We start from the raw sequence: 14427 nt of genomic DNA on the forward strand, positions 1-14427 counted from the left end.
GAACTGAAACTTGCAAAACTGCTCCTTGTGAAAAGTCTTTTTTATCTCAGTAATTTGTTGACACTTTTGCAGGTTTCTTTCAGTGAATGTGTAGTACATCAGTAGGAACAACATTTGTAAAACTCAGCGCATACCAGTCAATGACACATGAGCTGCAGACTCTCAAACTTGGCAGTTTTTTTCAGGAGTTCCATTGTAAGTGAATGGAAGTCTAGTCTGACAACAAATGGTAGGGCTATTTGTCCTCACAGTCTGCATTATAGGACAGATTTAGCTTTCCAAAGGAATCACCATGTCTGCCCCCATGAGGGCAGACAAGAGTAAAAACAAAATAAAATTAGGAATGAGTACTTATTTTGCTGAAGGCAGCTTTGGGAGGCGTAGTAAATCATGGCAAGATAAAAAATATATGTTTTCTTCATCATTTGCCCGTAGCCACTGCCCGATGGTGCTCTATGGGCAACTCCGCGCTAAATCACGCAAAAGCGCGCTAAAGCAGGCTTTATAGCAGGGGGTTGAAAAGAGCTAGGAATTGACCCAAAATGGCCAATAGACTACAAGTTTCTGGCTGGAACCACTGCTCTAGGGACAAATAGGCTGCTCAGTGCTCCCCACTCCCACTGGTGAACAAAGAAGCTTCCCTTTATCCAAATAAGGATATGGAATAGCACAGGAACCAAGCCAAAGCCCAGAGATCAGCAAACTCTGAAGACTGGACTATTCTAGTTCAGTAAGGCGGGAAAACAAGATTTTTTTTTTTGTTTTTTTCTTTTTTGCAGAAAACAGAGGAAAAACAGACAGTAAATGCTATAAATGCTTTTAAACGGCTAGCGCACTTGAGTGTGTTAGCCTACAGGTAAAATTAAACAACAAATAACTTTTTTAAAAGTGCAAAACAGTTAATCAACACAAAAGCAGTTTAAATAGAATGCAGAGCTGTATAAACAGGCGAAAATGCAGTCGCTAAGCAGTAAATAATCAAAAAGCCAGAAAAAATACTTAAATCAGGAAAAAGTCACTCTTTTGCTCTCTGCTGCTTGTAGAACTCTGCAGGACACCACGAGGAGCTGTGCTGAGTTGAATACAAGCGAAAAAGCTTGCTAAAGCGGGCTTTATTACAGGGGGCTGAAAAGAGCTAGGAATTGACCCAAAATGGCCAATAGACTACAAGTTTCTGGCTGGAACCACTCCTCTGGGGACAAACAGGCCGCTCAGTGCTCCCCACTCCCACTGGTGGTCTCTCGAGCGCATAGCTCGATGGGATTTGGATTTTCTGAGGTGCATCATGTCCATTAATTCCAGGTTGGACATGGCTTTATATGTCAGGCACAAATCGCCTCTGAACAGGCGGTATGCCACTGAGTAGAGCTGGTGTTTCTTTAACCAGGCAGCATATGGCATCTGTTTGAGCCCTTTGATCCTGTTGGTGAGGTACTTTTGGGGTTTTTCCAGTTGCTGCAGGTGTCTGGTAAGGTACATCCCAAAAGGGGCATTGTACTCAATTATGGGCTTGATGAGGGATGAGTAAAGAGACACGATGACCTCCCCTGATCTAGATGTTAATCCCTTCATGATTAGGTGGGCTATATAAAATGTTTTTCTAACCACTTTGGCCATGTGGTTGTCAAATGAGAGATTGCTATCAACTTGGGTCCCCAGGTCCCTAATTACTTCTTCTGTACTTAATGGATTACCACCTATGTGGTAATTTGTGGGCACTTTGTTTTTGCCAAAGGGGATGACTATACACTTTTTGGCATTTAGCTTGAGGCCATGGCTCTGGCACCAGTTGTCTGTTTCTATGAGGCCCTTTTGGAGGATGCTTGTGTCAGCTGGAGAGTCTATTATGGCGCCCAGTTTGCAGTCATCTGTGAACTTGGTCAGCCACAGTCCTTCCGTGTTGGCCTGTACCTCTGAGAAATATATACCGAACAAGAGAGGTCCCAGGACTGAGCCTTGTGGGACACCACTTGTAACTGGTTTGGAGTCTGACATGCCTCCAGCAATTCTAACCATGTGGGTTCTGTCCTTGAGCCAGTTTGCAATCCATCTAGTGACATAGGGGTTTATATTTAAGCTGGTGAGCTTATCTATAATGCCCAAGTGGGGTATTGTATCGAAGGCTTTTGCGAGGTCCAGGTAGGCTGTGTGGACCACCTTCCCCTCGTCAATGGCCTTGGTGACTGTTTCAAAGAAATCAACCAGGTTTAAGAGGCAGGATCTGCCCTTAACAAAGCCGAACTGGGTAGGATCCAGTGTCTGTAGGTCCCCAATATCTTTATTTATGAGGTCCATGATGATCCTTTCCATAGCTTTGCAGACCAAGCTAGTCAGGCTTATGAGGCGATAGTTTCCAGGATCCGTTGAGGCACCACCTTTATAGAGAGGGACCACTGTTGCTGTACGCCACTCTTTGGGCACATATCCTGTAGTAAGGCTGAGATTGAACAGTAGTTTTATGTTTGGATTTAGCTTTTCTTGGAGTTCATGTATTACACAGCCCAGGACACTGTCTGGTCCCATTGATGCTGTGTTTTTTGCTTTGGAGAGGGAGGCTCTTACCTGAGCATCTGAGATGTCAGGGGGGTAGCACTCTGCTGGGATAGATATTTGCCCTTTTGGTGGGGAGGGGGGGGGGTTGCGCTGAACCTGTAAGCTAGGATGTTGGCAATGTCTGTGGGTTCAGTGTATTTTTTGTCATTTTGGACTAATTCTGAGCATATCTGGGTATTACCACCCAGGTTCCTAACATAACTAAAGAAAGCCTTGTGATTATCCTTAGTGTCCTGTGCAATTTTTCTCTCGAAGCTGGCCTTAGACAATTTTATGAGTGCCCGTAGTTTTTTGCTAACACTGATCAGCAATGCCTTCCCTTTTTGGAATTTTGCTCTATCATTTAGTAGCTTCCTCCTTCTGTTGTATAGTTTGTTTATGGCTGGGGTCCACCAGACAGAACGTCTGCCTTTGGAGGATTGGGTCTTGGTTTTATTTGTGATCACATGATCCATGCATTCCTGAAGGTGTTCATAGAATGTGTTTATAAAGGATTCTGTGGTCTGGGACGTATTTTCACAGGCCCAGGGCCTTTGAAGGATTCCACCTCGGTTTTGAGGAGTGTGAAATTTGCTTTAGAGATGTTTTTCACTGTGGTTTTCTGGGCAGGGGGTGGGGTCGGGATGTGAATATCCAGTGAGATTAGTGTATGGTCTGATCTTACCTGTGAGGGATACACTTCTGGTCTGGAGCATAGAGTCCCCATGTTGGTGATGACCAGGTCCAGTATGTTTTCCCCTCTTGTGGGAGTGGTAACAAGTTGTTCCATAGCATTTGAGTTTATAAATTCTAGGAACCTTTGGGCTAGGGTGTTGGAGCTAGAGTAATGCTCCCAGTCTATGTTTGGGTAGTTGAAGTCGCCCAATATAATGGTGTTTGGAGAGACCTTCATATTTTCCAGTGTTCTCAGGAAGGCTGAGTGGGGTTCCTGGGTTTGGGAGGGTGGTCTGTAGCAGGCTATAAACTGGAAGGCAGTTTTACCCACTGTTAGCTGCACATGGATAGTCTCTGATGCTTCATGCTTTGCCACCAACCTGGAGGTGTGGGTATCTTTGATGAATATCGATACTCCCCCTCCTTTTGTGGTTCGGTCCAAGTTTTGGGGCCGAAAAGCATGGTATGAGGTATAACCTGGTAGTGCTGGGGTGCTCTTGGGAGCCCTGAACCAGGTTTCTGTTACTGCACAGATATCGATGTTCTCCATGCTAAGGAGAGTTTAGAGTGTGTGCATCTTGATGTTTAGACTTCTGGCATTGAGTAGCATTACTCTTAGTTTCTTATCCCTTGTGATACCTATGGAGGTGGGTTTGTCTTTTGAGCCTTGCCTAAAAAAGGCACTATGGGGGTAGCAAGAGCCTTTGCCAATATCCAAAAACCCAGGGGTGACAGGTGCAAGCTGTCCCTAGCGAAGCATCGTGGCTTGTCGAGCATATCATCTGAAGCTGACAGGCATTGGATCCCCTTTGAATGACACCAGTACTTAAGCCAATTGTTGAAATTGATCATCTTGTCTTCATATTGTGGCATCATTCTTGGTGAGGATAAGATGCTACTCAAGGTCAGGGTCATACCGGCCTGGGCTACATGCTCAGAGACCTCCTCTATGTCTCTTTTCATGTAGTCCTGGGAGGTACGTCTCAGGTCATTCACACCAGCATGGACAATGACTGAGTCATATTTGTACTTGCCTTGGAGTGACCTGAGTGCTTGTGTTATGTGGCAAATCCTAGCGCCCGACAGGCTGCTCCCCGTGACCCTCTCCTTGTTCAGCCTGGTGAGCGGGACGTCAGTGTGCCTGATGATAGAGTCACCTATTACAAGTGTATCAGGTGTGTTGTTTAGTCTTAAGGGCTGTGACTGTTTGGCACACTGGCTTTGTGAGATATGTGTTGCACGTGTTTGGTTTTGGGGTAGTGGTTGCTTGGGTGTCTGCTTTGGAGGTCTCTGCTGCTTGGCAGATCTTTATTTAGAGCCTCCGAGTATGTTTTTGTGTGATCATGTGTTTGGTTTGCTGTCGTGGTAGGTCTATGTGAGACTGGAATTGTAGTGAGTGTGGTTTCCTTCTCCTCCTGACTGGTTATGCCAGTACTGAGTTGAGAGAGCTTAGCCTCCAGTTTGGCTATATGGTTGCATCTCTCACATGTGTTGGAATTTGTTGGGAGGAGGAGAGGGTTGTCTGTGTACATGAGGCAGTTGTAACATTGCCTCAAGATTCCCAGATTCACCAATTTAATGATGAGGGCTTTATTATTCTGTGCCTTATTCTTCTTACTTTTAGCCAATAATCTTGTTATTTTATTGTTAAGCTTGTTGATATTAAAGTTCCACAAGGTGTGTGTGGGGGTGTTTGTGGTATGCCCCTCCCTTGTTTTTACTGCGTACAGCCACATCTATGCATCCGTTTACATACTAGTGTAGTTCAGTGGTATATATTTCCACATTTTCAATAAAGTTAACTGGGTTTAGTGGGGATATGGATCTGTATCACTTAGGAGTAGCTAATTTTGCTTGCAGAAATTTTTAAAGATACTAGGGGTGGAAATGTTCCCCGGACTCAATTTTATTTCAGAAGAGATGGCCTTGTGATAAGACCTTACAAGTGATGAAGATATGCAAGGTATAATGCAAGATGCTGCCATATTAGCAAGGGCAAGGTTTAAGATGTTATTCCCCAGTGGTAACACAGACTAGTTGTTCTCTGGCATTTATATTGACAAAGTCCAATTTCTGTGCTAGTGCAATAATGATAGTATAGGTTTCCCATTCTATAGTTGGGTTGTTTAGTTCACCCATGAAAATAGAACTGGGTTTAATAGTTATAGACTGTAGTTCTTGTAGCTATATATTGTGGTTTTCTTGGTCAAAGGCTATGTTACCAAAACCCAGGATTGAACCAAGAACCTCTATATCTACTGTGGAATGCTCTGCCAACTGAGTTACTTCAGTTCAAGTTTTGAACTTGCTTCCCTTGGATTTAAACCCGGTATACTGACAGTAGAATCAAGCATTCTAACCAAAATACCAATACCTATCAGATAGTAATTCACTTCTCTCAGTGAAAGACACAGTTTGCAAAGTTTTTTTCAAACGGCATGAACCAGCATCTTTAGGTGGGTTCACTACATATGCTCGAAAACACACAATACCGAAGTACGGAATCCCGAGCCCATAATACCGACGGTACACAATCATGAAAGTTCATATCCCCGATGCCCAGAATACCGAAAATAACTTTTTGACGGCTATGACGTGCACTGACATGCCAAACATAATAAGACGTATCCATAGTTCTAGCGCAACACCCGATCATGTAGTGGGAAACAAACTAACAATTCTGACAAAGTATAATGCTTTACAAAGCACACACATAGATGCCTACTACCACTTAAACTATCACCTTTCACATTCAAACAGCAACATCTTGTAGTTAACACACATAACTCTGTAATAGTCTAACCATACACTACAGACACCACCTGAAACGTGCGAGAGACAACATGAAATGAAATCAGTGAATAAACAAATGATGGCACAACAGCATATGTTGCTTTACAATTTTTAGCAGTCGAGCAATATATCTTACAAACTCAATGGATGTATACTCATGTTTGTTAGCCAGAAAATGCTGAAACATATTTTGTCTCTCGATTATCCTCCTCCACTTTGGTGATGGCGGACATCCAGCAGCAAGACATTCACGTAAACTGTCAACCCTACCTTGCTCTCTAGTGAGACAACACATCAGCACTGACAAATCTGTAGCCCTGTTACCTAACAAAAACTTAAGATGTCGAAGCCATGCCTCAACTGAGTTTTGAGTATGTGGCAGAAATAACCTATTCAGTTCAGCTATGTTCCAAAATGGTATAAGGAACAATGTGGGACACCGTGACACTGTGGTTGAACGTGTAATAAATTTACGGACATGTCCCAAAACATACCAGTCACTAAAGTATTTCACAATATCCTTGCCCTCATCAGGAAATGATTCCTTGAGCTAATTGAATGTTGCGATCACCTCCTCTTCCTCTAGGAAAGCCAAACCTATTAGAGACTTCACAGCTAACTGAAATGGGTGTGAACTATTATACAAGGAAAAAGTGTTGTAATGTCCAAGAATAAATTGTTCCAGATAAAATAAAGTATCTTTAATACAGGCACATAAAATAGGTAAGCGTTTTCGCCAAAAGGCTTTTTTTGGCGAAAGCGCTTACCTTTTTTTTGGCGAAAGCGCTTACAACACTTTTTGCTATCTAACTGGTATTCAACTGATGCTGGAAACTTTATTTTGTGCTGGGTTGCTCCTAAGTGTTATTATCTACTTATTTTTACAACTTACTCTGACTGGCTTCGGAGCATTTATCCCTTGGTGGTTTGCTTTTCATTTATTTGTTGTACCTTATTATACAAGGACCCTAGCCCAAGCTGCTGAACCTTACGACAGACATTCTGGCTGAAATGAAACAAACATCCCTTAGCTGACACATTACTGAAATTAAGCCTGACACTTTTTATAGCTGCAATTTCATAGTCAAACAATATAAATTGCAACGACAGTGTAAAGTTCTGAGAGGCAAAGAGATGTAGTACACAGTGCCATAGCATATTATAAGCATGTAGCGATTTCTTGGACATGAGACAATACAGTAAAGGGACACACCTACTGTAACTACAACATTTAACTATGCCATGGATACTATACAATTGTCGGCAGACAGCACCCTTACAAAAGTATGTACCATCCATAGGCCAGATAGTAGCAACACTCAGATCATGGAGATTATTCAATGTACTGAATACAAGTACGTGTGTCCCAGACGCCGCATCTCAAGACCGTTTCATTACAAATTCCCCTGATTGCAATAGAAACATGCCGAAATCTAATGTAGCAACAGTCATATATTGCATATGTCTGGCAGGGTTTGCTTTACAGCGCACACGTTGGATCTGCTGTAACATAGCCTTTTTATTCGGCAGACCAGGTACACAACTTAACAACGTGGAAGCTACGGCATCATCCACTAATAATGTGGGTATATCCCTAGACATAGCTGCCTTTTTCTTGAGACTATTGCATACTCTGTACCTTTCCACTTCTAGTGGATCCCCGACATGATTATGTGCTATACTCTTTAGAAGTCCTTCACCATCAGACAGTGATTCCGTTACCGTACGCTCCTTACAACTGTTACTCCTCTTTAACTTGCAACACCAATACCACTTTACATTAGACTTTATTTGTAGATGATATATATACCCCTCTGATATTATGATATCCTTACTTTTTTGGGACTTTGACCGAGCGTACATTTCGCCAATGACATACATTTCGCCAATGACACCGAGCACATGATAAAGCTTGTCAGCCATGTCTGCAACATCAGCTGTTGTACGACATTGCAAACTCTACACAGCTGTTCTATAGGACGTATTCATGGCCAACACTTAATCAGTATTCTGGGCATCGGGGATATGAACTTCTGTGATTGTGTAACGTCAGTATTATGGGCTCGGGATTCCGTACTTCGGTACTGTGTGTTTTCAAGCATATATAGTGAACCCCTTTAGGTATATTTATTAGGTGCCAATAACAGTCTACTGTCTTGTAATGGATTGCAGAGCATAGTTTAATTATGCAGGAAGTAACTATATAACTTCATTTTTTTTATGATTCAGACCTAATGTATTAATTTGTACAATTAGTAGAAAAGAAACTCAGACGTTAATGCAACTTACTGTTTTGCCAACAATGAAAATCCTCATGAACTGTATCAGAGTTATTTTCTCTGTTTTAAATGCTTAGCATTTGTATCGCCCTACATTATTTTGTTAGCTGATTAAAGCTTTTACTGGTTTTCATATGCACATGCCTTAAGTTTCAGAACTCCCAAAGAACCTTTTTGTAAATGTTTTTGTAGTTTGTGAATGTTCTATTCCATACAATTCCTTTTAGTGATTAAATTTTAATATGTATGAGAAGCTGTTGCAGTACAATCTTTGAAGTGGGCGATTTACTTTTAACTCCATTTTAGCTTCATTTTGAGCATTTGTTTATTTCATAATTTTTTTGATATCATCCTCAAATTTAGTAATTTCCCTCTACACTTATCATTACATGTTATATTGATCCCACTTGGATAGCATTGCTTATTTTCCATGATCAAGGACTTAGCCCATTCTTTCTTAGATAGAAGATCTGAATGTATGAGTGAGAATTTACAGTAAGTAAATATAAATTGAGAACTAAGCATGCCTGTGAAGAAACTTAGGTAATTTCAGCTATTATTTGTATGGGATCTAAATGCTCTTCAGAGTATAATTCTGTAATGTACTCTGCTCTAGGGGGCACTGTTGGGCATGCACTTTATGCAGGAAAAAAAAAAATAAGGAAAAACATTTAGTGACCTCAGAATGCTTACTTCTAGCCTAAGATCTTCAGAAGAATATTACCACTGCACAGCTTGAGAGATGAAACAGTGTTTGCTGTGTAAACTTAAAAAACACGCGCGCGCACACACACACACACACACACACACACACACACACACACACACACACACACGTTACAGTTCAGTCGTAAATTTTACAGGTCGAATGTTCTTCTTGATAATAAGTTTAATGTTGCCTTTTGTGCATACTGTCTTTTGATTTATATTATTTAGAATTAGGTAGTGATATTTTCTGCAATGCATTCTGCTGCTGAGAGCAAAACAATAATGCCTTTGATCTTTTTTTAGGATCTAGAAAAACTTTTTGATCTCTATGGAATAAAGGTATGATAAACAATTTACTTCATTTTTAAGTATTATGGTAACACTGGTCTTTTGATTTGCAAACTACATCCAGTCCTCACCCCTTGTTTTAATAATTATAATAATAATAATAATAATAATAATAATAATAATTATTATTATTATTATTATTACAAAAATAATGATGTAAAAAGAAGAAGGCCAAGTAGACTGAGCATTATATTTGATCAATAAAATTTGCCCACACAGTGTTGCATTGTGATGATCAATAAATTATATACATTTTGAATCTATGGATCTATCTTCTTTCTCATAGTCTTTACAATCTGCATTGTGAGCAATGTGGCAGTGAGCTTGGCTAAATATTCTGATCACAACAGGCCTGGACATTACAGATCAAGGAAAGTGCAGGTGTTACAAGCACATTGGTTTTGATGGCACAGTAATCTATACACAGCTGCTACAAATCTAATTCCTTCTCTAAAAATGAAATAAATAACAAAATGCATCATTGCATACATGCTCACCAGCCTTTGATCAGTTCATATACTGTATTTTCACAATGTTTAATAGACTTATGATTTATGCATAGTCACAGTTCAGAATAATATGCAAACCCTTGGTGATATACATTTAAACTGTCCCGAAAATTGCAGAATGTCTAGATTTTGTTGTCTCATAATTTTGGTATGTTCTTCACAAACTGTGTTGTTTTCAGGCATGTCATTGAGGATTAATGTCATGAAATAATTAAATATATTTTAGTTTCAAAATTCATATTCTTCAGCAAATCTATACTAATGTAAAACTTGTTATTCTATCAGTTTTTTAAGTTTAAAAGAGTGATATTTAAAATCTTTTCCTGATTGCAGGCCTTTCTCCCCCATTATTTTTGGCTTTGTGCAGAATTCCTGTGCTAAAATGTTAAGAGGTATGCTTGGAAAACTCTAACATTTAATCTATACTTGTATACAACAAAACAATGACAAAACCATTTGTTTATGCATAAAATTCTGATAATTCTGATAAGGTGTCCAGTTGCACTTTATGTGCTTTCGATAGCGGGAGGGCATGTATGAGATGCTGGAAAGTAAATCAAACAGAACCATTAATTTATTGTGTTTTATTTTCTGGGGTCAACAAAATTGTCTCTCCCTGAAAACAATTTCGATAGGAGATTCTGTGCCTTCATCTGGCTCTCACTCCCAACCCTTTTCATCTGACTATCCAATTGCTGCAGCATCTTGTTCACTAATCAAGCACAAATCATCAGAGGTCTATTTCAGTACCCAAACCTCTACTCTACAGTGCTGGAATGCTTGTTCTGCTATTTATTAATATCGCTGACTGTGGCAATATCAGATATGGTCATTCTGAGATGCTGCTTCAAAGAGAGTGATAGACTTTGTCATTTCATTAGTAAAACTTTTACCTGAGATGTTTTTCATAAAGAAAGGTTCCACAACTTAAAACAGAAATTGAATAAATCCAAGAATTAAACCATGTGTTGTGGTACTCATCCCATCTGAAGAATAACTATACAGATCTTTCCCTATTATGCCTGCCATTGACCCAATGTGTCTATGCAACATAAGTCTTTCATCATTTTCTTGCAAAGTCTCCTCTCTTTTTTTTGGGCATGATGGGTCTGTTGTTCTGTAATGTAATGCCATCTGCATGGTGCTCTTTGCATAACATTGCTCTAAAACTAGCTGTTGCTCCTACCTTGACCAAATAGTGGATAACTCTTTCCTTACGTGACCTTAACTCAGATAATGGATTGCCAGCTCAAGAAAATGAAAAATAGAACCCCCATTCTATTTTGTGACTGTAGAGAATGCTTCACACCTTCTGACCATGGGCAGACCCATTCCTGATATAGTACCCATTCCTGAAATAGTACCCATTCCTGATATAGTCCTGTAGCACAGTTTTGTAGAGATACTGAACACTGGTTATTTTGGGGTAAGTAAGAAAAGAAAAACTTGCTTGCAGTATTGGGACACAAGACACCTCTGTTGTTGATGTTTTTCCATTCATTCATTTTTGTGAGAAATATCCCTAGCAAATGTTGGAGTTTTTGCACCAAGCTAGCATGACTGGTAAGGAGATTATGGCTAGTTGGACCACAGCAGGTATAAAGCAAAAAAATGCTTCACTTCTGTTTGTTTAATGCTAAACTTGCCATGTATAGAAATATGTTGTGCAGTGACAGGTGTTATAGAGATTCGTGGAGATCCACTACTGGTGGGCTGGCCCAAAGCACCGGACTGTGAATCAACTTCAGTTCACTTTTGAGTGAGGAAGGGGTTTGTTTATTTCTCTGATAACTAGGATAGTACACTTTTTAGTCATAACCTATGAAACAAATCATATTAAAAAGAGATGCTGCACAATGAGCGTAAATGTTTAAGTGTGATTATTACTGATGGCGAATGAAGAGCTGCAGTTAAGATAACATCCTTACTTCATAATTTTCACTTAGGTACAGGCATAAGTGAAATTTTGAGTGGGATGAGAGGGGAGAGAGACGTTAATGAAAATATTGCATCCTATTTCTCCTAAAATGTCCCAGTGGTGAGTGCTGGCACTAATGCATTCTGTAGAGGAATGCTTCCGTGACACCACTACTGTGGCACACAGCGAAATGTTGAAGTTGTAGCACTCATGTGGCACACTGATGAAAGCTACAGTAAAAATGAATAATAACCTTGACACTATTTTTGAAATTTGATGCTTCTAGAGACAGTGGGGTCCTCTGCAAAAAATATTTGTGGTCTGACATGAGCAGGAAAAGTTTCCAGCTGTTGCAGAGGGGCAGAGAGTATATATTTCTATTCTACAGAGTGTAGGAAGAACTGTTACAGTAATATGGCATAGTTATGAGAAAATATACTCTGGTAACAATGCAGTCAGGATAACATTGAAAACAGGTCACACTATGAGAATATCAGGATTGTAGACTCAAGGAGAGACAGAGGGACAAAACTCTATGAGCTGTATGCAAACAGTTTCAAGAGTAATTGTTCCAAAGAGCAGGTGCTGGATTTACAAGAGGACAGAGTGCATTGGGTTAAATGGGAAGAGGGGATGCTCAGAAAAAAAACACACACACTCTTGCTGCAGAGACTCTTACAAAGGGCTAAACCAACACCAAAAACTATAATAACAAGGAATAACACAATAATACTTCTTGATAAGTGATTTTGTTTTATTAACTTTAAAATTTCATCAGGTCAATTTTCAAAAATAAGAGAAAAATATTTATAGTTTAAACAAGATAGACATACTACTACACCCCCAGTAACTTTACCAATTTAAAGACACATCTAATAAAAACTAAGTATATATATATATATATATATATATATATATATATATATATATATATATATGTGTGTGAAACATATTCAAATACATTTTGCAAATAAAACATTAAAGATTGAAAATTAAAGGATAAAATTTTAAAAATACTTATTTATCTATCTAAAGTTTTTAATTTTAACAAGCAACTTATTGACACTTGATCATTTAATCCAGGTGAGTTATTAGCGTTTACTAATAACTGCCAATATAACCTGAGCTTCTCTAACTGCAGTGACCATGCTCCGCTTTGTTCATTTCTATTTAATTTTGCAGTAATCCCAAATTTAAAATTGTGTCTTGGTTCTTTCACAATATGCCTAGCTTCACATCATAGGCATATTCATTAATACAGTCTCTAAGCCTACGCTCAGTTTTCCCAATATAAATGGTGGAGCAACATTGCCAAACAGCAGCATAAATAATTACAACAGTATTACAATTATAAAATCTAAAATTCTTAATTTTGTAACTTTCACATATTAAAATATACCGATGCACAGAACAGCAATGGCATTTTGACATGTGTAAAGTGTTCAGGACTTTTAGGTTTACAGAGTCAAGTTGCTCATCAAACCTGTCAAGTATATTTTCTAAGTTAAAAGCCTTCCTATATGTAATACTGGGTTTATCCCCAAGGCTATCTAAAAGCTGCTTATCACCTTTAAAAATAACCCAATTATTTTCTCAATAATCCTTCTCAACATAGAACTATCAGCATTATATTAGGTAATCAAAGAACAAGTGAATGAAGGGACTTTAAAGGAAGTGTTAATCTCACATGTACTTGATAAGTTAACACCATTTAGGTGTTCATAGTGTAAAAACTTCAACATCTGTACCACAAACAAGATCTCTTTTACAAATTTCACCATAATTTAAAATAGGTAAATAAAACCCACTTTCCTTATTATTTATGACCTCATACATAAGTTGGTTGATAAAAGGAACTGGGTACTCATGTGCTAAAAACATATTCTTTATTAATTTACATTCATCTAAAATGTTTTCAAACTCTGAAACCATGTACGCTGCCCTAACAAATTTACCTTTAACTACAGTGTGTTTCTGTAAAGATGAATGCAAACTAATAAAGTGCAAGTACCCATTTGAGAAAGTGGGTTAGCGATATATCTGAGAAAAAAATCTTCGATTAACAAAATCAAGTAATCTCCAAGGTATCCCCAAAGTCTCAAAACAACCCACTAAAGTGAAGTGGGTCCAAAAACAAAACAGTGTAAGAAACTTCTCTGTGTGGAAGATTTTCAGTCCATTTATTTCTAGTTAATCACTGTATAGTAATCAGATCAGACAATAGTAGTAGAAGTAGCGAACTTAAACTCGTCTTAAGTCAAAACAAAACAAAAAATAATAATAGAAAATATATAATTGTATAGTATTACTAAGTATTTGAAAGTAATCCAAGCAAGGCAGGCAGTCTGTTTCCAGTCGAAAATCCTTTATTAAGTACACAGACAAGCGATCCAAGTAAAACAAAAATAGAGTAATAATTTCCTCACAAGCTTTATAAATATATATATATATGTATATGTATATGTACTTTTTACCAGGCATGGGAGTGGTTTATCTGGCTGTAAAACAAAGTGTTATTGGTACACATGTTAAATTCACATCCCTTCCCCCATCAGTGTGACATTCAAGCTGGTCCTGCCCTACTTGGTAGCTATCATAATAATATAGAACCCTTATATACTTTAAATAACATTTATAATGATGCGGTACCTCTTATTTAACCAGA

The 14427-nt window shown here is 38.7% G+C and overlaps 1 protein-coding gene across 1 annotated transcript in view; it reads left to right on the forward strand.

Moving 5' to 3' along the window:
* The window catches only part of LOC122815075, a 3014144-nt gene that overhangs the window by 1205733 nt on the left and 1793984 nt on the right, over positions 1 to 14427 (forward strand). Inside the window, exon 66 of the mRNA XM_044087319.1 lies at positions 9291 to 9326. Within this exon, the coding sequence (XP_043943254.1) occupies positions 9291 to 9326 (36 nt within the window). The remainder of the gene's footprint in view (positions 1 to 9290; positions 9327 to 14427) is intronic.

The sequence above is a fragment of the Protopterus annectens genome, chromosome 11.part0, assembly GCF_019279795.1.
Source record: "Protopterus annectens isolate FY-2018-M chromosome 11.part0, PAN1.0, whole genome shotgun sequence".
NCBI lineage: Eukaryota > Metazoa > Chordata > Ceratodontiformes > Protopteridae > Protopterus > Protopterus annectens.